The sequence below is a fragment of the Oncorhynchus keta genome, unplaced genomic scaffold (assembly GCF_023373465.1).
Source record: "Oncorhynchus keta strain PuntledgeMale-10-30-2019 unplaced genomic scaffold, Oket_V2 Un_scaffold_9243_pilon_pilon, whole genome shotgun sequence".
Taxonomy (NCBI): Eukaryota; Metazoa; Chordata; class Actinopteri; order Salmoniformes; family Salmonidae; genus Oncorhynchus; species Oncorhynchus keta.
The window spans coordinates 139,188-163,097 of NW_026291013.1; the positions used below are offsets into that span (position 1 = coordinate 139,188).

The 23,910-nt window shown below is 46.2% G+C and overlaps 1 protein-coding gene and 2 long non-coding RNA genes across 6 annotated transcripts in view; 2 read left to right on the forward strand and 1 right to left on the reverse strand.

The window, feature by feature from the left end:
- The window catches only part of LOC127929620 (WASP homolog-associated protein with actin, membranes and microtubules), a 31,596-nt gene extending 7,927 nt beyond the window's left edge, over positions 1-23,669 (forward strand). The window contains exons 4-11 of the mRNA XM_052517648.1: positions 185-354; positions 3,175-3,343; positions 5,947-6,147; positions 8,902-8,959; positions 9,626-9,785; positions 9,882-10,308; positions 11,133-11,290; positions 21,270-23,669. Coding sequence (XP_052373608.1) covers positions 185-354; positions 3,175-3,343; positions 5,947-6,147; positions 8,902-8,959; positions 9,626-9,785; positions 9,882-10,308; positions 11,133-11,290; positions 21,270-21,431 — 1,505 coding nt within the window. The 3' untranslated portion in view covers positions 21,432-23,669. The remainder of the gene's footprint in view (positions 1-184; positions 355-3,174; positions 3,344-5,946; positions 6,148-8,901; positions 8,960-9,625; positions 9,786-9,881; positions 10,309-11,132; positions 11,291-21,269) is intronic.
- On the forward strand, positions 6,714-7,273 carry LOC127929627 (uncharacterized). Its single transcript, XR_008135600.1, has 3 exons — positions 6,714-6,781; positions 6,823-6,995; positions 7,233-7,273. It is a non-coding gene; the product is annotated as an uncharacterized LOC127929627 (long non-coding RNA).
- LOC127929625 (uncharacterized) lies at positions 6,772-8,427 on the reverse strand. 4 transcript variants are annotated; one of them, XR_008135584.1, is made up of 5 exons: positions 7,755-8,427; positions 7,632-7,713; positions 7,382-7,590; positions 7,008-7,089; positions 6,829-6,967 (listed from the first exon to the last, which is right to left on the reverse strand). It is a non-coding gene; the product is annotated as an uncharacterized LOC127929625 (long non-coding RNA). The 4 variants fall into 4 exon arrangements; XR_008135586.1 differs by having other exon boundaries at positions 7,382-7,549; positions 7,632-7,768; XR_008135583.1 differs by having other exon boundaries at positions 7,632-7,768.
- Positions 23,670-23,910: the final 241 nt, after the last annotated feature.

A 23,910-nucleotide genomic window follows, 5' to 3' on the forward strand; every position in this document is an offset into this window, starting at 1 on the left:
CCCCCCTTTTAGAGCAGCTCACCAGACCCCCTCAGCTGCCCCCCCTTTTAGAGCCGCTCTCCAGACCCTCTCAGCTACCCCCCCCCTCCTCCTTTTTAGAGCAGCTCTCCAGACCCTCTCAGCTGCATATAGGGGAAGCCTTGTGCCAAATGAACCCGTCTGTGTGGTTGATCTGTGTGACCAGGTATGCTGCGTGTGATGGGGGAGGATAAGCGTGGTTTTGGTCAGGCCTCCTGGGCCTCAGCAGCTCCTAGACTGGAGAAGCTGCGTTTCCTGCTGGCTAAAGAGACCCTGCAACACATGAGAGCAACTGAGATGTGTCTGCACCGCAAGAAACACACCATCAGAGAGAAGGTAGTGTGTGTGTGTGTGTGTGTGTGTGTGTGTGTGTGTGTGTGTGTGTGTGTGTGTGTGTGTGTGTGTGTGTGTGTGTGTGTGTGTGTGTGTGTGTGTTTTAAAAGGCCATTCTCTGGATTGGTATTCCTATCTGATCAGATTCCCTGGGGGTGTCTGTAGCTGTGTCTCTGTCTGTAGCTGTGTCTCTGTCTGTAGCTCTGTCTGTAGCTGTGTCTGTAGCTGTGTCTCTGTCTGTAGCTGGAGCTCTGTCTGTGTCTCTGTCTGTAGCTGTGTCTCTGTCTGTAGCTCTGTCTGTAGCTGTAGCTCTGTCTGTAGCTCTGTCTGTGTCTCTGTCTGTAGCTGTGTCTCTGTCTGTAGCTCTGTCTGTAGATGTAGCTCTGTCTGTAGCTCTGTCTGTAGCTCTGTCTATAGATGTGTCTGTAGCTCTGTCTCTGTCTGTAGGTCTGTCTGTAGCTGTGTCTCTGTCTGTAGCTCTGTCTCTGTCTGGAGCTCTGTCTGTAGCTGTGTCTCTGTCTGTAGCTCTGTCGGGTAGCTCTGTCTGTAGATGTGTCTGTAGCTCTGTCTGTAGATGTGTCTGTAGCTCTGTCTCTGTCTGTAGCTCTGTCTCTGTCTGTAGCTCTGTCTATAGATGTAGCTGTGTCTGGAGCTCTGTCTCTGTCTGTAGCTCTGTCTGTAGCTGTGTCTCTGTCTGTAGCTCTGTCTGTAGCTCTGTCTGTAGCTGTGTCTCTGTCTGTAGCTCTGTCGGGTAGCTCTGTCTGTAGATGTGTCTGTAGCTCTGTCTGTAGATGTGTCTGTAGCTCTGTCTGTGTCTGTAGCTCTGTCTGTAGATGTGTCTGTAGCTCTGTCTGTGTCTGTAGCTCTGTCGCTCTCTCTTTCCGGGTCTTTGATCTTTCTATAGAGCTGAGTGTGAACAGAGAATTCCCCAGACAGACAGACAGACAGACAGACAGACAGCTACCCCTCCAGGTGTATGTCTACGTGTGTCAACTACCAACACTAGTCTGGGTTCTGAACATCTCACAACTCTAGGAACAAGAAAATAGCATCTCAACTTTCAGAACTCTGTGTTTCTTAAATGGGAAAATAGAACTGTTTTTTTTTTCTATTTCCTGAAAAGTTTATCTTTTGGAGATCAGAGCTTTTCATCCAACATCGATATGCAGAAACATACAGTGGGGCAAAACAGTATTTAGTCAGCCACCAATTGTGCAGGTTCTCCCACTTAAAAAGATGAGAGAGGCCTGTAATTTTCATCATAGGTACACTTCAACTATGACAGACAAAAATAAAAAAAATCCAGAAAATCACATTGTAGGATTTTTAATGAATTGATTTGCAAATTATGGTGGAAAATAAGTATTTGGTCAATAACAAAGGTTTCTCTCAATACTTTGTTATATACCCTGTGTTGGCAATGACAGAGGTCAAACGTTTTCTGTCAGTCTTCACAAGGTTTTCACACACTGTTGCTGGTATTTTGGCCCATTCCTCCATGCAGATCTCCTCTAGAGCAGTGATGTTTTGGGGCTGTTGCTGGGCAACACGGACTTTCAACTCCCTCCAAAGATTTTCTATGGGGTTGAGATCTGGAGACTGGCTAGGCCTCCCCCCACTGACCTTGAAATGCTTCATACGAAGCCACTCCTTCGTTGCCCGGGTGGTGTGTTTGGGATCATTGTCATGCTGAAAGACCCAGCCACGTTTCATCTTCAATGCTCTTGCTGATGGAAGGAGGTTTTCATTCAAAATCTCACGATACATGGCCCCATTCATTCTTTCCTTTACACGGATCAGTCGTCCTGGTCCCTTTGCAGGAAAACAGCCCCAAAGCATGATGTTTCCACCCCCATGCTTCACAGTAGGTATGGTGTTCTTTGGATGCAACTCATTCTTTGTCCTCCAAACACGACGAGTTGAGTTTTTACCAAAAAGTTATATTTTGGTTTCATTTGACCATATGACATTCTCCCAATCTTCTTCTGGATCATCCAAATCCTCTCAAGCAAACTTCAGACGGGCCTGTCCCCCTGGCTTAAGCAGGGGGACACGTCTGGCACTGCAGGATTTGAGTCCCTGGCGGTGTAGTGTGTTACTGATGGTAGGCTTTGTTACTTTGGTCCCAGCTCTCTGCAGGTCATTCACTAGGTCCCCCGTGTGGTTCTGGGATTTTTTGCTCATGTGGTGTGGTTCTGGGATTTTTTACTGGAGCTGTAGAGAGGGGACCAGAGACAATCTAGAGCTTCAGTACCCTGTTATGTAGTGTTATAACCATACTGGAGCTGTTATAACCATAGTGTTCTATATTGTATCCTAGATGGGAGGTCTGTCTGGCCAGGACCAGAGGGGACCAGAGACAATCTAGAGCTTCAGTACCCTGTTATGTAGTGTTATAACCATACTGGAGCTGTTATAACCATAGTGTTCTATATTGTATCCTAGACTTATGTAGTGTTATAACCATACTGGAGCTGTTATAACCATAGTGTTCTATATTGTATCCTAGACTTATGTAGTGTTATAACCATACTGGAGCTGTTATAACCATAGTGTTCTATATTGTATCCTAGATGGGAGGTCTGTCTGGCCAGGACCAGAGGGGACCAGAGACAATCTAGAGCTTCAGTACCCTGTTATGTAGTGTTATAACCATACTGGAGCTGTTATAACCATAGTGTTCTATATTGTATCCTAGATGGGAGGTCTGTCTGGCCAGGACCAGAGGGGACCAGAGACAATCTAGAGCTTCAGTACCCTGTTATGTAGTGTTATAACCATACTGGAGCTGTTATAACCATAGTGTTCTATATTGTATCCTAGATGGGAGGTCTGTCTGGCCAGGACCAGAGGGGACCAGAGACTGTAGATAACCTAGAGCTTCTGTACTACGAGGCTCAGCTAGAACTCTACGATGCCAAGTTTGAGATCCTCAAGAACGAAGAGCTTCTATTGGTCGCTCAGATCGACACCCTGCGACGCCAGATCAAAGGTAGGTTACACACACACACACACACACACACACACACACACACACACACACACACACACACACACACACACACACACACACATAGATCTATACATTTAGATTTTTCAAAATGCAATGCAAAATGTTCAAAGTTTTTTTCAAATGACTCTGAAGATGCCAGTCTCACAGTCCGACAAGTTGACATCAGATTTCTGTGGGTCGAGGAGAGCAGCGTGGCTTCCTCTACTGTCCCTAGATGGAGATCTACTTCTGCTGTGTCACTGGATGACAAATCATGTCACAAAAGCAGATTTTCTGCATGTGAATTCCTTAATTACTGCCCATGGGGAAAATACTGTTTGTTTCCAAGGGTGTGTGTGTGTGTTTCTGTCTGCCATCCTTGGCAGGGCTTCGAGTACTTGGCTCTAGAGTCTAGATGTATTTTTATAACATGAGAGAGGAAGGCAGCAACCCCCCTACCACTTCATTGTTCTTCCCCGATGAAAAGAGAGAGAAAGCAAAAGAAAAGAGGAGGGTGAAAGAGTGGGAGCAAAATAGAGAGAGAGCGATAGAGGGGGAAGGAGAGACAGGAGGGGGAGTGAAGGAGCGACATTGGGGTGAGGGAGAGAAGGAGCGACAGGGAGGAGTGTGGGGGAGGGAGAGAAGGAGCGATAGAGGGAGGAGGGGGAGGGAGAGAAGGAGCGACAGTGGGGGTAGGGGGAGAAGGAGCGACAGTGAGGAGTGTGGGGGGGAGGGAGAGAAGGAGCGAGCAGAGGAGGAGTGGGTAGGGAGAGAAGGAGCGACAGGGAGAAGTGGGGGGAGGGAGAGAAGGAGTGATAGAGGAGGAGGGGGAGGGAGAGGAGGAGCGACAGTGGGGGGAGGGAGAGAAGGAGCGAGAGGGGAGGAGGGGGAGGGAGGAAAATGAGCGACAGGGGGAGGGAGAGAAGGAGCGACAGGGAGGAGGGAGGGTGGAGGGAGAGAAGGAGCGAGCAACAGGGAGGAGGGATTGAAGGAGAGACGGGGGAGGGAGTGAAGGAGCAACAGAGGGGGGGGAGGGGAGAGAGACAGGAGGGGGAGGGAGAGAAGGAGCGACAGAGAGAGGAGTGGGAGGGGGAAAAAGGAGAGGAGGGCGAGAAGGAGCGACGGGGGAGGGAGTGAAGGAGCAACAGAGTGGGGGAGGGAGAGACAGAGGAGAGGAGGGAGAGAAAGGAGAGGAAGGAGAGAGGGAGCAACAGGGAGGAGGGAGAGGGGGAGAAAGGAGAGAGGGAGCAACAGGGAGGAGGGAGAGGGGGAGAAAGGAGAGGAAGGAGAGAGGGAGCAACAGGGAGGAGGGAGAGGGAGAGAAAGGAGAGGAAGGAGAGAGGGAGCAACAGGGAGGAGGGAGAGGGAGAGAAAGGAGAGGAAGGAGAGAGGGAGCAACAGGGAGGAGGGAGAGGGAGAGGAAGGAGAGAGGGAGCAACAGGGAGGAGGGAGAGGGAGAGAAAGGAGAGGAAGGGAGCAGGGAGGAGGGAGGAAAGGGAGAGGGAGAGGAAGGAGAGAGGGAGCAAGGAGAGGAGGAGAGGGAGAGGGAGGAGGGAGAGGGGAGAAAGGAGAGGAAGGAGAGAGGGAGCAACAGGGAGGAGGGAGAGGGAGAGAAAGGAGAGGAGGAAGGAGGGAGAGGGGGAGAACAGGGAGGAGGAGAGAGGGAGAGGGAGGGGAGAGAAGGAGAGGAAGGAGAGAGGGAGCAACAGGGAGGAGGGAGAGGGAGAGAAAGGAGAGGAAGGAGAGAGCAACAGGGAGGAAGGAGTGAGCAACAGGGAGGAGGGAGAGAAAGGAGAGGAAGGAGAGAGGGAGCAACAGGGAGGAAGGAGAGGAAGGAGAGAGGGAGCAACAGGGAGGAGGGAGAGGGGGAGAAAGGAGAGGAAGGAGAGAGGGAGCAACAGGGAGAGGGAGAGGGGGAGAAAGGAGAGGAAGGAGAGAGGGAGCAACAGGGAGGAGGGAGAGGAGGGGGAGGAGGAGGAAGGAGAGAGGGAGCAACAGGGAGGAGGGAGAGGGAGAGAAAGGAGAGGAAGGAGAGAGGGAGCAACAGGGAGGAGGGAGAGAAAGGAGAGGAAGGAGAGAGGGAGCAACAGGGAGGAGGGAGAGAAAGGAGAGGAAGGAGAGGGAGCAACAGGGAGGAGGGAGAGAACAACAGAGGAAGAGGAGATGGGAAGCGACAGATGTCTGCTTATCAGATTGTGTCTACAGAGATTTGTAGAATGGTTCAGAGCTGAAAGAGGTGTATTATGGTGTGTGTTTCAGAGCTGAAAGAGGTGTATTATGGTGTGTGTTTCAGAGCTGAAAGAGGTGTATTATGGTGTGTGTGTGTCAGAGCTGAAAGAGGTGTATTATGGTGTGTGTTTCAGAGCTGAAAGAGGAGGTGGTGTGTTATGGTGTGTGTTTCAGAGCTGAAAGAGGAGGTGGTGTATTATGGTGTGTGTTTCAGAGCTGAAAGAGGAGGTGGTGTATTATGGTGTGTGTTTCAGAGCTGAAAGAGGAGGTGGTGTGTTATGGTGTGTGTTTCAGAGCTGAAAGAGGAGGTGGTGTATTATGGTGTGTGTTTCAGAGCTGAAAGAGGAGGTGGTGTGTTATGGTGTGTGTTTCAGAGCTGAAAGAGGAGGTGGTGTATTATGATGTGTGTGAGGATCCAGAGGAGCTCCAAAGCCTATCACAGACAGCTGCACCTTTAGACCCCACCCACTCACCTGTCAATCACCTGGGGCGACGCCTACAGCAGCTGGAAGCCAAGAGAGGGAACATCTGTGCCCGCCGTGCATACCTCCGCAACAAGAAGGTACCCTGGGGGGGTGTTTGTGTGTGTTAACCTACCTCCACCGTGAGAAGGTACCAGGGGGTGTGTGTTAACCTACCTCCACAGTGAGAAGGTACCAGGGGGTGTGTGTGTGTGTACCTCCACAGTGAGTGTGTGTTAACCTACCTCCACAGTGAGAGGGGTGTGTGTGTGTGGGTGTGTGTGTTAACCTTCCTCCACAAGTGAGAAGGTACCAGGGGGTGTGTGTTAACCACCTCCAGTGAGAAGGTACCAGGGGTGTGTGTTAACCTACCTCCACAGTGAGAAGGTACCAGGGGTGTGTGTTAACCTACCTCCACAGTGAGAAGGTACCAGGGGTGTGTGTTAACCTACCTCCACAGTGAGAAGGTACCAGGGGTGTGTGTTAACCTACCTCCACAGTGAGAAGGTACCAGGGGTGTGTGTTAACCTACCTCCACAGTGAGAAGGTACCAGGGGTGTGTGTTAACCTACCTCCACAGTGAGAAGGTACCAGGGGTGTGTGTTAACCTACCTCCACAGTGAGAAGGTACCAGGGGTGTGTGTTAACCTACCTCCACAGTGAGAAGGTACCAGGGGTGTGTGTTAACCTACCTCCACAGTGAGAAGGTACCAGGGGGTGTGTGTTAACCTACCTCCACAGTGAGAAGGTACCAGGGGGTGTGTGTTAACCTACCTCCACTGTAAGAAGGTACCAGGGGGTGTGTGTTAACCTACCTCCACAGTGAGAAGGTACCAGGGGGTGTGTGTTAACCTACCTCCACAGTGAGAAGGTACCAGGGGGTGTGTGTTAACCTACCTCCACAGTGAGAAGGTACCAGGGGGTGTGTGTTAACCTACCTCCACAGTGAGAAGGTACCAGGGGTGTGTGTTAACCTACCTCCACAGTGAGAAGGTACCAGGGGGTGTGTGTTAACCTACCTCCACAGTGAGAAGGTACCAGGGGGTGTGTGTTAACCTACCTCCACAGTGAGAAGGTACCAGGGGGTGTTAACCTACCACCACAGTGAGAAGGTACCAGGGGTGTGTGTTAACCTACCTCCACAGTGAGAAGGTACCAGGGGTGTGTGTTAACCTACCTCCACAGTGAGAAGGTACCAGGGTGTGTGTTAACCTACCTCCACAGTGAGAAGGTACCAGGGGTGTGTGTTAACCTACCTCCACAGTGAGAAGGTACCAGGGGTGTGTGTTAACCTACCTCCACAGTGAGAAGGGTGTACCAGTAAGGGTACCAGGGGGTGTGTGTTAACCTACCTCCACAGTGAGAAGGTACCAGGGGGTGTGTGTTAACCTACCTCCACAGTGAGAAGGTACCAGGGGGTGTGTGTTAACCTACCTCCACAGTGAGAAGGTACCAGGGGGTGTGTGTTAACCTACCTCCACAGTGAGAAGGTACCAGGGGGTGTGTGTTAACCTACCTCCACAGTGAGAAGGTACCAGGGGGTGTGTGTTAACCTACCTCCACAGTGAGAAGGTACCAGGGGGTGTGTGTTAACCGACCTCCACAGTGAGAAGGTACCAGGGGGTGTGTGTTAACCTACCTCCACAGTGAGAAGGTACCAGGGGGTGTGTGTTAACCTACCTCCACAGTGAGAAGGTACCAGGGGGTGTGTGTTAACCGACCTCCACAGTGAGAAGGTACCAGGGGGTGTGTCCCTTTCTGACAAACCTGTAATAAAGTTCATCCTAAACATTTAGACTGGTCTATCTTAACGCCTCATGTGTTGTAATGTGGTGTCTGTTGTGGTGTCTGTTGTGTTGTAACGTGGTGTCTGTTGTGTTGTAACGTGGTGTCTGTTGTGTTGTAACGTGGTGTCTGTTGTGTTGTAACGTGGTGTCTGTTGTGTTGTAACGTGGTGTCTGTTGTGTTGTGGTGTCTGTTGTGTTGTAACGTGGTGTCTGTTGTGGTGTCTGTTGTGTTGTAACGTGGTGTCTGTTGTGTTGTAACGTGGTGTCTGTTGTGTTGTAACGTGGTGTCTGTTGTGTTGTAACGTGGTGTCTGTTGTGTTGTAATTGTGGTGTCTGTTGTGTTGTAACGTGGTGTCTGTTGTGTTGTAACGTGGTGTCTGTTGTGTTGTAACGTGGTGTCTGTTGTGTTGTAACGTGGTGTCTGTTGTGTTGTAACGTGGTGTCTGTTGTGTTGTAACGTGGTGTCTGTTGTGTTGTAACGTGGTGTCTGTTGTGTTGTAACGTGGTGTCTGTTGTGGTGTCTGTTGTGTTGTAACGTGGTGTCTGTTGTGTTGTAACGTGGTGTCTGTGTTGTGGTGTCTGTTGTGTTGTAACGTGGTGTCTGTTGTGTTGTAACGTGGTGTCTGTGTTGTAACGTGGTGTCTGTTGTGTTGTAACGTGGTGTCTGTTGTGTTGTAACGTGGTGTCTGTTGTGTTGTGTGTGTGTGTGTGCTGTGTGTCTGTAACACGTGGTGGTGTGTTGTGTGGGTGTGTGTAACGTGGTGTCTGTGTGGTGTTACAGGTGTCTGTTGTGTTGTGGAGGCTGGTGTCTGTTGTGTTGAGCAGTGGTGTCCGTCTGTCTGTTGCCCAGCACGTGGTGTCTCCACGTGGTGTCTGTTGTGTTGCACCGTGGTGTCAGAGTACGTGGTGTCTGTGTGAGTTGTTGACAACATGGTGTCGTTGTGTTGTAAAGTGGTGTCTGTTTAACGTGGTGTCTGCACCACGGTGGTGTCTGTTGTGCCCTGGTGAGTTACCATGACAACATGCACGTGTTGTAACGTGGTGTCTGTTGTGTTTAACGTGGTCCCTGTGTTGTACCCAGGTGTCAGTGTAGCCCTGTGTGACATGGTGTTGTTGTGTAGTAACATGGTGTGTGGAAGGCAAACCCACCCACTTTACACCAGCACACTGGAGTACACCATCCTCAGTTTACATGACCTCTCTCTCTCTCTCTCTGTCTGTCTGTCTCTCTTTCTGTCTCTCTCTCTGTCGTTGTAACGTGGTGTCTGTTGTGTTGTAACGTGGTCTGTGTTGTGGTGTCGTGTCTGTCTGTCTCTCTTTCTGTCTCTCTTTCTGTCTCTCTCTCTGTCTGTCTGTCTCTCTGTCTTTCTGTCTCTCTCTCTCTTCTGTCCCTTTTTCTCTCTCTGTCTCTCTCTCTCTCTGTCTGTCTCTATCTCTCTGTCTGTCTCTCTCTATCTCTCTTTCTCTCTCTGTCTGTCTATATCTCTCTCTCTCTCTCTCTCTCTCTCTGTCTGTCTATATCTCTCTTTCTCTCTCTGTCTATCTCTCTCTCTCTATATATATCTCTCTGTCTGTCTCTCTGTCTGTCTGTCTCTCTCTCTCTCTCTCTGTCTGTCTATCTCTCTCTCTATATATATATCTCTCTCTCTCTCTCTGTCTGTCTGTCTCTCTCTCTCTCTGTCTGTCTATATCTCTCTGTCTCTCTCTCTGTCCATCTCTCTCTCTATATATATATCTCTCTGTCTCTCTCTCTATCTCTCTCTCTGTTTCGGTCTCTTCTATAGCTACCTAGAATGTTCCTAAAGCAGTGAGGTAACTATCTCAGTTGATTCCACCAGTCTTGTCTTATTTCCCTCCGTGTCCCTCCAGAAGAGAGAGAAGAGGAGAGAGGATGAAGAGAGGAGGAAGGAGTGGATGGACCAGGAGAGAGAGAGAACCCTGAGCAGACTCCGCTCCTTCAGAGAGGTAATCAGTCAACCCGTCACTTCTCCTCTCATGGATGGAGGGACTAAAGGAAGATGGGCGTGTTGCTGAAGTGTTTTCCTGCTGTCTTTCCTGTAGAAGCGACAGGGAAGTTACGTCCTGAAGACTCCACGATCCAAGATGGCTGCCAGGGAGCCGCAGTGTTCCGACCTCTCCCAGCCTCTGTCAATCATTAGCATCGGCCCCTCCCCTTCATCTAACGGGGCCGCCCCCAGAAAGACCCCCAGGAAACTCAAACCGAAAGACATCCCTGTCCAAATCTTCACTCCTCCTCTCCCTCCTCCTTCGCCTCTGCCAACTACACCTCCCACTACAGCTGTACCCCCACCTCAGACCTCCTCTCCTCCTCCCCCTCCTCCTCCCCCTCCCCTACCCCCACCTCCTCCCCCTCCACCCCTCCCTGCCCTCACCCCCTGTAAGACAGAGGTAGGGGACTCCCCCATGCCTCTCAGTGAGAGAGAGGCCTCACCCTTCCCTGCCAAAATGACCCTGAAGCAGAACCTAGGTGAGAATGATCCACCTTCCAGTGCCGGTCTGTTTCTGATGCAGTAGCTACTTGTCCCGGCTCATTATTTCTCCTACTGTTGTAAAAAGGAGAAACTCTCTGTCTTCTACACGTTTCTACTGTAGCTGCACCTTGTGACAGCTCTCTTGACAGCTTCTACTCTCTTTCCATATCTGCTCTCTCGTTCTTTCTTCTCCCTTGTTTCTCTCTCTCTCGTTTCTCTCTCTCCCACCTTTCTTTCCCTGCTTCTTCTCCCTCGTTTCTCTCTCTCTCACCTTTCTTCCCCTACTTCTTCTCTCTCTCATTTCTCTCTCCCACCTTTCTTCCCCTACTCCTTCTCTCTCTCGTTTCTCTCTCCCACCTTTCTTCCCCTACTCCTTCTCTCTCTCGTTTCTCTCTCTCCTACCTTTCTTCCCCTTCTTCTCCTCTCTCTCTCTCGTTTCTCTCTCTCCTACCTTTCTCCCCGTTTCTCTCTCTCTCTCTCTCTCTCTCTCGTTTTCTCTCTCTCTCTCTCTCTCTCTCTCTCTCTCTCTCTCTCTCTCTCTGTCTCTCTCTCTCTCTCTCTCTCTCTCTCTCTCTCTCGTTCTCTCTCTCTCTCTCGTTTCTCTCTCTCTCTCTCTCTGTTTCTCTCTCTCTCTCTCTCTCTCAGGTTCTCTCTCTCTCTCTCTCTCTCTCTCTCTCTCTCTCTCTCTCTCTCTCTCTCTGGTCTCTCTCTCTCTCTCTCTCTCTCTCTGTCTCTGTCTCTCTCTCTCTCTCTCTCCTCTCTCTCGTTTCTCTCGTTTCTCTCTTTCCCACCTGTCTTCCCCTGCTCCTTCTCCCTCCAGGTTCTATGGACGAGGTGTTGGCATCATTACAGCGTGGTCAGATCAGGCTGCGTCGTGTCCAGCCCCTTGCCCCTCCTGGTCCCGGCCTGGCACCCTCCGGTGGCGGCCTCAGGGATAACATCATGTCTGCCATCAGACTTGGGGTCAAACTACGCAAGGTCAGCATCAGGCATCACATCACATTCATGACAATGTGCAGGAGTTAGCCATGAAGCTATGTTACATCACATTAATGACAATGTACAGGAGTTAGCCATGAAGCTGTGTTACATCACATTAATGACAATGTACAGGAGTTAGCCATGAAGCTGTGCAGGAGTTAGCCATGAAGCTATGTTACATCACATTAATGACAATGTGCAGGAGTTAGCCATGAAGCTATGTTACATTAATGACAATGTGCAGGAGTTAGCCATGAAGCTATGTTACATCACATTAATGACAATGTGCAGGAGTTAGCCATGAAGCTATGTTACATTAATGACAATGTGCAGGAGTTAGCCATGAAGCTATGTTACATTAATGACAATGTGCAGGAGTTAGCCATGAAGCTATGTTACATCACATTAATGACAATGTACAGGAGTTAGCCATGAAGCTATGTTACATTAATGACAATGTACAGGAGTTATGTTACATCACATTAATGACAATGTGCAGGAGTTAGCCATGAAGCTATGTTACATCATATTAATGACAATGTGCAGGAGTTAGCCATGAAGCTGTACAGGAGTTAGCCATGAAGCTATGTTACATTAATGACAATGTGCAGGAGTTATGTTACATCACATTAATGACAATGTGCAGGAGTTAGCCATGAAGCTATGTTACATCACATTAATGACAATGTGCAGGAGTTAGCCATGAAGCTATGTTACATCACATTAATGACAATGTGCAGGAGTTAGCCATGAAGCTATGTTACATTAATGACAATGTGCAGGAGTTAGCCATGAAGCTATGTTACATCACATTAATGACAATGTGCAGGAGTTAGCCATGAAGCTATGTTACATTAATGACAATGTGCAGGAGTTAGCCATGAAGCTATGTTACATCACATTAATGACAATGTGCAGGAGTTAGCCATGAAGCTATGTTACATTAATGACAATGTGCAGGAGTTAGCCATGAAGCTATGTTACATCACATTAATGACAATGTGCAGGAGTTAGCCATGAAGCTATGTTACATTAATGACAATGTGCAGGAGTTAGCCATGAAGCTATGTTACATTAATGACAATGTGCAGGAGTTAGCCATGAAGCTATGTTACATTAATGACAATGTGCAGGAGTTAGCCATGAAGCTGTACAGGAGTTAGCCATGAAGCTATGTTACATTAATGACAATGTGCAGGAGTTAGCCATGAAGCTATGTTACATTAATGACAATGTGCAGGAGTTAGCCATGAAGCTGTACATGTTAGCCATCACTATGTTTAATGACAATGTGCAGGAGTTAGCCATGAAGCTATGTTACATTAATGACAATGTGCAGGAGTTAGCCATGAAAGCATTAATGACAATGTGCAGGAGTTAGCCATGAAGCATGTTACATTAATGACAATGTGCAGGAGTTAGCCATGAAGCTGTGTTACATCACATTAATGACAATGTGCAGGAGTTAGCCATGAAGCTATGTTACATTAATGACAATGTGCAGGAGTTAGCCATGAAGCTGTTACATTAATGACAATGTGCTAGGAGTTAGCCATGAATGACAATGTGCAGGAGTTAGCCATGAAGCTGTACAGGAGTTAGCCATGAAGCTATGTTACATTAATGACAATGTGCAGGAGTTAGCCATGAAGCTATGTACATCACATTAATGACAATGTGCAGGAGTTAGCCATGTTACATCACATTAATGACAATGTGCAGGAGTTATGTTACATACATTAATGACAATGTGCAGGAGTTAGCCATGAAGCTATGTTACATTAATGACAATGTGCAGGAGTTAGCCATGAAGCTATGTTTACATTAATGACAATGTGCAGGAGTTATGTTACATCACATTAATGACAATGTGCAGGAGTTAGCCATGAAGCTATGTTACATCATATTAATGACAATGTGCAGGAGTTAGCCATGAAGCTGTACAGGGGTTAGCCATGAAGCTATGTTACATTAATGACAATGTACAGGAGTTATGTTACATCACATTAATGACAATGTGCAGGAGTTAGCCATGAAGCTATGTTACATCACATTAATGACAATGTGCAGGAGTTAGCCATGAAGCTATGTTACATCACATTAATGACAATGTGCAGGAGTTAGCCATGAAGCTATGTTACATCACATTAATGACAATGTGCAGGAGTTAGCCATGAAGCTATGTTACATTAATGACAATGTGCAGGAGTTAGCCATGAAGCTATGTTACATTAATGACAATGTGCAGGAGTTAGCCATGAAGCTATGTTACATCACATTAATGACAATGTGCAGGAGTTAGCCATGAAGCTATGTTACATTAATGACAATGTGCAGGAGTTAGCCATGAAGCTATGTTACATCACATTAATGACAATGTGCAGGAGTTAGCCATGAAGCTGTGTTACATTAATGACAATGTGCAGGAGTTAGCCATGAAGCTATGTTACATCAGTTAGCCATGACAATGTGCAGGAGTTAGCCATGAAGCTGTGTTACATCACATTAATGACAATGTGCAGGAGTTAGCCATGAAGCTATGTTACATTAATGACAATGTGCAGGAGTTAGCCATGAAGCTATGTTACATTAATGACAATGTGCAGGAGTTAGCCATGAAGCTATACAGGAGTTACATTAATGACAATGTGCAGGAGTTAGCCATGAAGCTGTGTTACATCACATTAATGACAATGTGCAGGAGTTAGCCATGAAGCTATGTTACATCACATTAATGACAATGTGCAGGAGTTAGCCATGAAGCTATGTTACATTAATGACAATGTGCAGGAGTTAGCCATGAAGCTATGTTACATCACATTAATGACAATGCTATGTTACATTAATGACAATGGAGTTAGCCATGAAGCTATGTTACATTAATGACAATGTGCAGGAGTTAGCCATGAAGCTATGTTACATTAATGACAATGTGCAGGAGTTAGCCATGAAGTTATGTTACATCACATTAATGACAATGTGCAGGAGTTAGCCATGAAGCTATGTTACATTAATGACAATGTGCAGGAGTTAGCCATGAAGCTATGTTACATCACATTAATGACAATGTGCAGGAGTTAGCCATGAAGTTATGTTACATCACATGTTGATAATGTGCAGGAGCTATGTTACATCACATTAATGACAATGTTAGTTAGGAAGCTATGATTACATCACATTAATGATAATGTGCAGGAGTTAGCCATGAAGCTATGTTACATCACATTAATGACAATGTGCAGGAGTTAGCCATGAAGCTATGTTACATCACATTAATGACAATGTGCAGGAGTTAGCCATGAAGCTATGTTACATCACATTAATGACAATGTAGGAGTTAAATGAAGCTATGTTACATTAATGACAATGTGCAGGAGTTAGCCATGAAGCTATGTTACATTAATGACAATGTGCAGGAGTTAGCCATGAAGCTATGTTACATCCATTAATGACAATGTGCAGGAGTTAGCCATGAAGCTATGTTACATTAATATGTGCCCATGTACATGACAATGTGCAGATAGAGATGAAGCTGTGATTACATCCATTAATGACAATGTCAGGAGTTAGCCATGAAGCTATGTTACATTAATGACAATGTGCAGGAGTTAGCCATGAAGCTACAGGATTACATCCTGTTAATGACAATGTGCAGGAGTTAGCCATGAAGCTGATGTTACATCCATTAATGACAATGTGCAGGAGTTAGCCATGACAGATCTATACCTGTTACATAAAGGTGACAATGTGCAGGAGTGACCATGAAGGATCTATACATTAATGACAATGTGCAGGAGTTACCATGAAGGATGTTACATTAATGACAATGTGCAGGAGTTAGCCATGAATGACCTACATGTTCTATACATTAATGACAATGTGTCAGATAGAGATGACCCAGGATCTATATGTTAGTACATTAATGAGATGTGCAGGAGTTAGCCTGTTAGTACATAATGGTGTCAGATAGAGATGACTTACAGGATCTATATGTTAGTAAAGGTGTCAGATAGAGATGACCTACAGGATCTATACCTGTTTAGTAAATGGTGCTCTGTGTCCACCACAATGACCTACATGACTTCTATACCTGTTGTAAAGATGTCCCCCTGATACATGATGACCTCAGGATCTATACCTGTGCAGGAGTACATGGTGTCAGATAGAGATGACCTCAGGATCTATACCTGTTAGTAATGGTGTCAGATAGAGAACCCCTACCTGACCTACACCTGCAGGATCATGACCTGTTAGTAAAGGTGTCAGATGTAGAGTGACCTGCAGGATCTATACCTGTTAGTAAAGGTGTCAGATAGAGATGACCTACAGGATCTATACCTGTTAGTAAAGGTGTCAGATAGAGATGACCTACAGGATCTATACCTGTTAGTAAAGGTGTCAGATAGAGATGACCTGCAGGATCTATACCTGTTAGTAAAGGTGTCAGATAGAGATGACCTGCAGGATCTATACCTGTTAGTAAAGGTGTCAGATAGAGATGACCTACAGGATCTATACCTGTTAGTAAAGGTGTCAGATAGAGATGACCTACAGGATCTATACCTGTTAGTAAAGGTGTCAGGATAGAGATGACCTGCAGGATCTATACCTGTTAGTAAAGGTGTCAGATAGAGATGACCTACAGGATCTATACCTGTTAGTAAAGGTGTCAGATAGAGATGACCTACAGGATCTATACCTGTTAGTAAAGGTGTCAGATAGAGATGACCTACAGGATCTATACCTGTTAGTAAAGGTGTCAGATAGAGATGACCTGCAGGATCTATACCTGTTAGTAAAGGTGTCAGATAGAGATGACCTACAGGATCTATACCTGTTAGTAAAGGTGTCAGATAGAGATGACCTACAGGATCTATACCTGTTAGTAAAGGTGTCAGATAGAGATGACCTACAGGATCTATACCTGTTAGTAAAGGTGTCAGATAGAGATGACCTACAGGATCTATACCTGTTAGTAAAGGTGTCAGATAGAGATGACCTACAGGATCTATACCTGTTAGTAAAGGTGTCAGATAGAGATGACCTACAGGATCTATACCTGTTAGTAAAGGTGTCAGATAGAGATGACCTACAGGATCTATACCTGTTAGTAAAGGTGTCAGATAGAGATGACCTACAGGATCTATACCTGTTAGTAAAGGTGTCAGATAGAGATGACCTACAGGATCTATACCTGTTAGTAAAGGTGTCAGATAGAGATGACCTACAGGATCTATACCTGTTAGTAAAGGTGTCAGATAGAGATGACCTGCAGGATCTATACCTGTTAGTAAAGGTGTCAGATAGAGATGACCTACAGGATCTATACCTGTTAGTAAAGGTGTCAGATAGAGATGACCTACAGGATCTATACCTGTTAGTAAAGGTGTCAGATAGAGATGACCTACAGGATCTATACCTGTTAGTAAAGGTGTCAGATAGAGATGACCTACAGGATCTATACCTGTTAGTAAAGGTGTCAGATAGAGATGACCTACAGGATCTATACCTGTTAGTAAAGGTGTCAGATAGAGATGACCTACAGGATCTATACCTGTTAGTAAAGGTGTCAGATAGAGATGACCTACAGGATCTATACCTGTTAGTAAAGGTGTCAGATAGAGATGACCTACAGGATCTATACCTGTTAGTAAAGGTGTCAGATAGAGATGACCTACAGGATCTATACCTGTTAGTAAAGGTGTCAGAGAGATGACCTGCAGGATCTATGCCTGTTAGTAAAGGTGTCAGATAGGCGACCTGCAGGATCTATACCTGTTAGTGAAGGTGTCAGAGACTACCTGCAGGAGGTAGCAGGGATTTGTAGTTTTGCATGATGTGTATTTTGATGCTAATTAGCATTTTAGAATCTGAGAGTAAATGGAGATGAATATATCGATAACCAAGTCTCTCTCAGACAAGGTGATTTTTATCAGAACGTCATCCCAGGGTACACCGAGGGTACAGGGTACACCTACACTTAAGACAGGGTACACCCAGGGTACACCTACACTTAAGACAGGGTACACCCAGGGTACACCTACACTTAAGACAGGGTACACCCAGGGTACACCTACACTTAAGACAGAGTACACCCAGGGTACACCTACACTGAAGACAGGGTACACCCAGGGTACACCTACACTTAAGACAGGGTACACCCAGGGTACACCTACACTTAAGACAGGGTACACCCAGGGTACACCTACACTTAAGACAGGGTACACCGAGGGTACAGGGTACACCCAGGGTACACCTACACTTAAGACAGCCCTTATTTTAAGTGTTCACAACTGCACTGTGGGGCTCTATTTTAAATATGGTACTGGAACTGTCCCTGTATATACAGTGCCTTGCGAAAGTATTCGGCCCCCTTGAACTTTGCGACCTTTTGCCACATTTCAGGCTTCAAACATAAAGATATAAAACTGTATTTTTTTGTGAAGAATCAACAACAAGTGGGACACAATCATGAAGTGGAACGACATTTATTGGATATTTCAAACTTTTTTAACAAATCAAAAACTGAAAAATTGGGCGTGCAAAATTATTCAGCCCCTTTACTTTCAGTGCAGCAAACTCTCTCCAGAAGTTCAGTGAGGATCTCTGAATGATCCAATGTTGACCTAAATGACTAATGATGATAAATACAATCCACCTGTGTGTAATCAAGTCTCCGTATAAATGCACCTGCACTGTGATAGTCTCAGAGGTCCGTTAAAAGCGCAGAGAGCATCATGAAGAACAAGGAACACACCAGGCAGGTCCGAGATACTGTTGTGAAGAAGTTTAAAGCCGGATTTGGATACAAAAAGATTTCCCAAGCTTTAAACATCCCAAGGAGCACTGTGCAAGTGATAATATTGAAATGGAAGGAGTATCAGACCACTGCAAATCCACCAAGACCTGGCCGTCCCTCTAAACTTTCAGCTCATACAAGGAGAAGACTGATCAGAGATGCAGCCAAGAGGCCCATGAGCTCTGGATGAACTGCAGAGATCTACAGCTGAGGTGGGAGACTCTGTCCATAGGACAACAATCAGTCGTATATTGCACAAATCTGGCCTTTATGGAAGAGTGAAAGCCATTTCTTAAATATATCCATAAAAAGTGTTGTTTAAAGTTTGCACACAAGCCACTTGGGAGACACACCAAACATGTGGAAGAAGGTGCTCTGGTCAGATGAAACCAAAATTGAACTTTTTGGCAACAATGCAAAACGTTATGTTTGGCGTAAAAGCAACACAGCTCATCACCCTGAACACACCATCCCCACTGTCAAACATGGTGGTGGCAGCATCATGGTTTGGGCCTGCTTTTCTTCAGCAGGGACAGGGAAGATGGTTAAAATTGATGGGAAGATGGATGGAGCCAAATACAGGACCATTCTGGAAGAAAACCTGATGGAGTCTGCAAAAGACCTGAGACTGGGACGGAGATTTGTCTTCCAACAAGACAATGATCCAAAACATAAAGCAAAATCTACAATGGAATGGTTCAAAAATAAACATATCCAGGTGTTAGAATGGCCAAGTCAAAGTCCAGACCTGAATCCAATCGAGAATCTGTGGAAAGAACTGAAAACTGCTGTTCACAAATGCTCTCCATCCAACCTCACTGAGCTCGAGCTGTTTTGCAAGGAGGACTGGGAAAAAAATTCAGTCTCTCGATGTGTAAAACTGATAGAGACATACCCCAAACGACTTACAGCTGTAATCGCAGCAAAAGGTGGCGCTACAAAGTATTAACTTAAGGGGGCTGAATAATTTTGCACACACAATTTTTCAGTTTTTGATTTGTTAAAAAAGTTTGAAATATCCAATAAATGTCGTTCCACTTCATGATTGTGTCCCACTTGTTGTTGATTCTTCACAAAAAAATACAGTTTTATATCTTTATGTTTGAGGCCTGAAATGTGGCAAAAGGTCGCAAAAAGAAGGCACTGTAACTACTGATGGAACTGTCCCTTTCGCAAGGCACTGTAGCTACTGTTCTGGAACTGGCCCTGTATATAGCTACTGACCCTGGAACTGTCCCTGTATATAGCTACTGACCCTGGAACTGACCCTGTATATAACTACTGACCCTGGAAGTGTCCCTGTATATAGCTAGACCCTGGAACACCCTGTATATAGCTACTGACCCTGGAACTGACCCTGTATATAGCTACTGACCCTGGAACTGTCCCTGTATATAACTACTGACCCTGGAACCCTGGAACTGGCCCTGCTAGCTGACCCTGGAACTGACCCTGTATATAGCTACTGACCCTGGAACTGATCCTCCCTGTATATAGCTACTGACCCCCTGAACTGACCCTGTATATAGCTACTGACCCTGGAACTGTCCCTGTATATAGCTACTGACCCTGGAACTGTCCCTGTATATAGCTACTGACCCTGGAACTGTCCCTGTATATAGCTACTGACCCTGGAACTGTCCCTGTATATAGCTACTGACCCTGGAACTGTCCCTGACCCTGGAACTGTCCCTGTATATAACTACTGACCCTGGAACTGTAACCCTGTCCCTATATAGCTACTGACCCTGGAACTGACCCTGTATATAGCTACTGACCCTGTATATAGCTAGCTGACCCTGGAACTGTCCCTGTATATAACTACTGACCCTGGAACTGACCCTACTGACCCTGGAATATAAGCTACTATATAGCTACTGACCCCTGGAACTGACCCTGTATATAGCTACTGACCCTGGAACTGACCCTGTATATAACTACTGACCCTGGAAGTGTCCCTGTATATAACTACTGACCCTGGAACTGACCCTGTATGTAGCTACTGACCCTGGAACTGTCTGTCCTTGTATATAGCTACTGACCCTGGAACTCTCCCTGTATATAGCTACTGACCCTGTATATAGCTACTGACCCTGGAACTGACCCTGTATATAGCTACTGACCCTGGAACTGACCCTGTATATAACTACTGACCCTGGAAGTGTCCCTGTATATAACTACTGATCCTGGAACTGACCCTGTATATAGCTACTGACCCTGGAACTGACCCTGTATATAACTACTGACCCTGGAAGTGTCCCTGTATATAACTACTGATCCTGGAACTGACCCTGTATATAGCTACTGATCCTGGAACTGTCCCTGTATGTAGCTACTGACCCTGGAAGTGTCCCTGTATATAGCTACTGACCCTGGAACTGACCCTGTATATAACTACTGACCCTGGAACTGACCCCGTATGTAGCTACTGACCCTGGAACTGTCCCTGTATATAACTACTGACCCTGGAAGTGTCCCTGTATGTAGCTACTGACCCTGGAACTGTCCCTGTATATAGCTACTGACCCTGGAACTGACCCTGTATATAACTACTGACCCTGGAACTGACCCTGTATATAGCTACTTGTGTTCTTATTTATATTTCTTGTGTTTGTTCTTCTGGTCTTTATTCATGTTATGGATCTCTACTGATATTAATTACTGCATCGTTGATAAAGGGGCGGCAGGGTAGCCTTGTGGTTAGAGCGTTGGACTAGTAACCGGAAGGTTACAAGTTCAAACCCCCGAGCTGACCAGGTAAAAATCTGTCGTTCTGCCCCTGAACAGGCAGTTAACCCACTGTTCCTAGGCCGTCATTGAAAATAAGAATTTGTTCTTAACTGACTTGCCTATAAAGGTCAAATTTAAAAAAGACTGACCCTGGAACAGCTACTGATCCTGGAACTGACCCTGTATATAGCTACTGACCCTGGAAGTGTCCCTGTATGTAGCTACTGACCTTTGTAGTAGTGCACGTGACAAACACTGTTGTAGTGCACGTGACAAACACTGTTGTAGTGCACGTGACAAACACTGTTGTAGTGCACGTGACACACTGTTGTAGTGCACGTGACAAACACTGTAGTAGTGCACGTGACAAACACTTGAAACGATGGGTAGCCCTCTGAACCGGTCCCACTGGCTAACGATGACCCTGCTCTGTGATGTCCCCTCCAGGTGGTCCCAGCGGTGCCCCTGCCCCAGGACAGCAGGGACACGGATCTGCAGAGGAGCATCAGGGCAGCCATGCAGAGGATGAAGAAGGTCTCCTCCGACTCGGATGATGAAGATGAGGAGAGAGGAGAGGACAACACGCCCTCGGCTGAGTGGGACAGCTGAGAGGAGACGTATGCACGGACAGACAGACACTCGGACGCGCACAGACACATCCATGAAGCAGGCGTGTTGTGTGTGTGTGTGTGTGTCTATACAGCGGGGAGAACAAGTATTTGATACACTGCCGATTTTACAGGTTTTCCTACTTACAAAGCACGTAGATATACTTTTGTAAATGAATTACTTAAAAATCATACAATGTGATTTTCGTTTTAGATTCCGTCTCTCACAGTTGAAGTGTACCTATGATTTTAAAAAATTACAGACCTCTACGTGCTTTGTAAGTAGGAAAACCTGCAAAATCAGCAGTGTATCAAATACTTGTTCTCCCCACTGTATAGACACACACACACGTACAAAACATTCACTAATCAATAGGTTAACCATGTTGCCAATGGTTTAGTCGTGTGATTATGCAGGTTTACTGTAAAACTTGATCCATAGAGAAGAGATCGTATCTTAAACACCCTGAAAATGTTTAACTAAATATCCACCACCTGTTACCACGGTTCAAGGCTACAGCTTTTTTTTCACCAAGCTTAGAAACTAGCTGTTATCTGGCTAAAAAGCTCCCACCAATTCCAGATTTTCATGAATTCTTGCTTGTACGCTTGTCTAGTCTTCCGTTTGCAAACAAGCCTGAGGACTTGACATTGAAGTATTGAGAGAGAGAGCGAGAGAGCGAGAGAGAGAGAGAGAAATAAATATATATATAGATGGTTGCAGGCCCCTGCAGTGTGTTCAACTAGAACAGGTGGTAGACCTTACCGTGTAATGCGGTTCAGGTTGTCATCGTATTACACTACATCTCCCTTAATGTTTTGTTTGTCTAGTGCCAGTTGGAACTGGTGTCCCCCCTTCGTAGCATAACTGACGAACCATTGAAGGTGAAATCGTTTTGTTGTTTGTTTCTGCTTCAGGATTTTATCTACGGATGAAAATGAGCTCGGTTTGCCAACTCCGGCACATTTTACTTTGATGAGGAAAACTGAAATGTTGATGACTGTGCACTCTGTGTCCTACAACGCCATGTTAATCGCCGTGACGATAAAATAACCCTTTAAGTATGACCTCTGCCCTTCATGAACAGAATAGAAGCTTTACCCAGTTTCCCACCATGAACTAAAACAGTAGGATGAAGTTGACCCCGTAGGCACAACAGTCCTAGGATCAGCCTCCTCTCCCCCCAATCCCAACCTTTAACCATTAGGGGGAATCATCTACAACAGCCCTAGGATCAGCCTCCTCTCCCCCCAAATCCCAACCTTTAACCATTAGGGGGAATCATCTACAACAGCCCTAGGATCAGCCTCCTCTCCCCCCAATCCCAACCTTTAACCATTAGGGGGAATCATCTACAACAGCCCTAGGATCAGCCTCCTCTCCCCCCAATCCCAACCTTTAACCATTAGGGGGAATCATCTACAACAGCCCTAGGATCAGCCTCCTCTCCCCCCAATCCCAACCTTTAACCATTAGGGGGAATCATCTACAACAGTCCTAGGATCAGCCTCCTCTCCCCCCAAATCCCAACCTTTAACCATTAGGGGGAATCATCTACAACAGCCCTAGGATCAGCCTCCTCTCCCCCCAATCCCAACCTTTAACCATTAGGGGGAATCATCTACAACACTCCTAGGATCAGCCTCCTCTCCCCCCAAATCCCAACCTTTAACCATTAGGGGGAATCATCTAAAACTGGCCTTGGATCAGTGTCTAGGGGGCCAACTTCACCCTAGTATTTCTAATGATGCTACGTTATTACATTGCACTTGATTTGACCGGGTTGTCACGGAGACGCAAAAGGCCGTGTTCCAGACTGCCCTGCGAAAGCAAGCAAGAGTCTTTTAGACAAATGAATCAAATCAAATGTATTTATATAGCCCTTCGTACATCAGCTGATATCTCAAAGTGCTGTACAGAAACCCAGCCTGAAACCCCAAACAGCAAGCAGTGCAGGTGTAGAAGCACGGTGGCTAGGAAAAACTCCCTAGAAAGGAGTGATTGAATATGTAAGATTTGGTGCGTGACTGCGATGTAGGTGGCCTGGAACATGGCCAGGTGTATGAACCAGCGCCAGTGCACTGATTTTAAATATTTTATTGTAAACTGTCAAACCCAGTTTCCATTCGACTGTGTTAAGTGTTATTTTTAAAGAGAGAACGTTGTGTCATTAATGCTCAAGTGCCTTGGGGACTGTAAGTTATTACGAGCTGTCATTCACCAATAAACTGTTGTTGAGGTTTCTGTAAGTACACTTTCACAACTGTTCTGTCCAGGAGAGATTCTCTTTATAAACGGGGGAAAACACACTAATAATGGATCAGTCCAGTTTTCACATGTCATTACTGTGGTATGGAGGGAGGGGGGGGGGGTTAGGACATAGACAAACACACTATCCAGGATACACATGTCATTACTGTGGTATGGAGGGGGGAGGGGTTAGGACATAGACAAACACACTATCCAGGATACACATGTC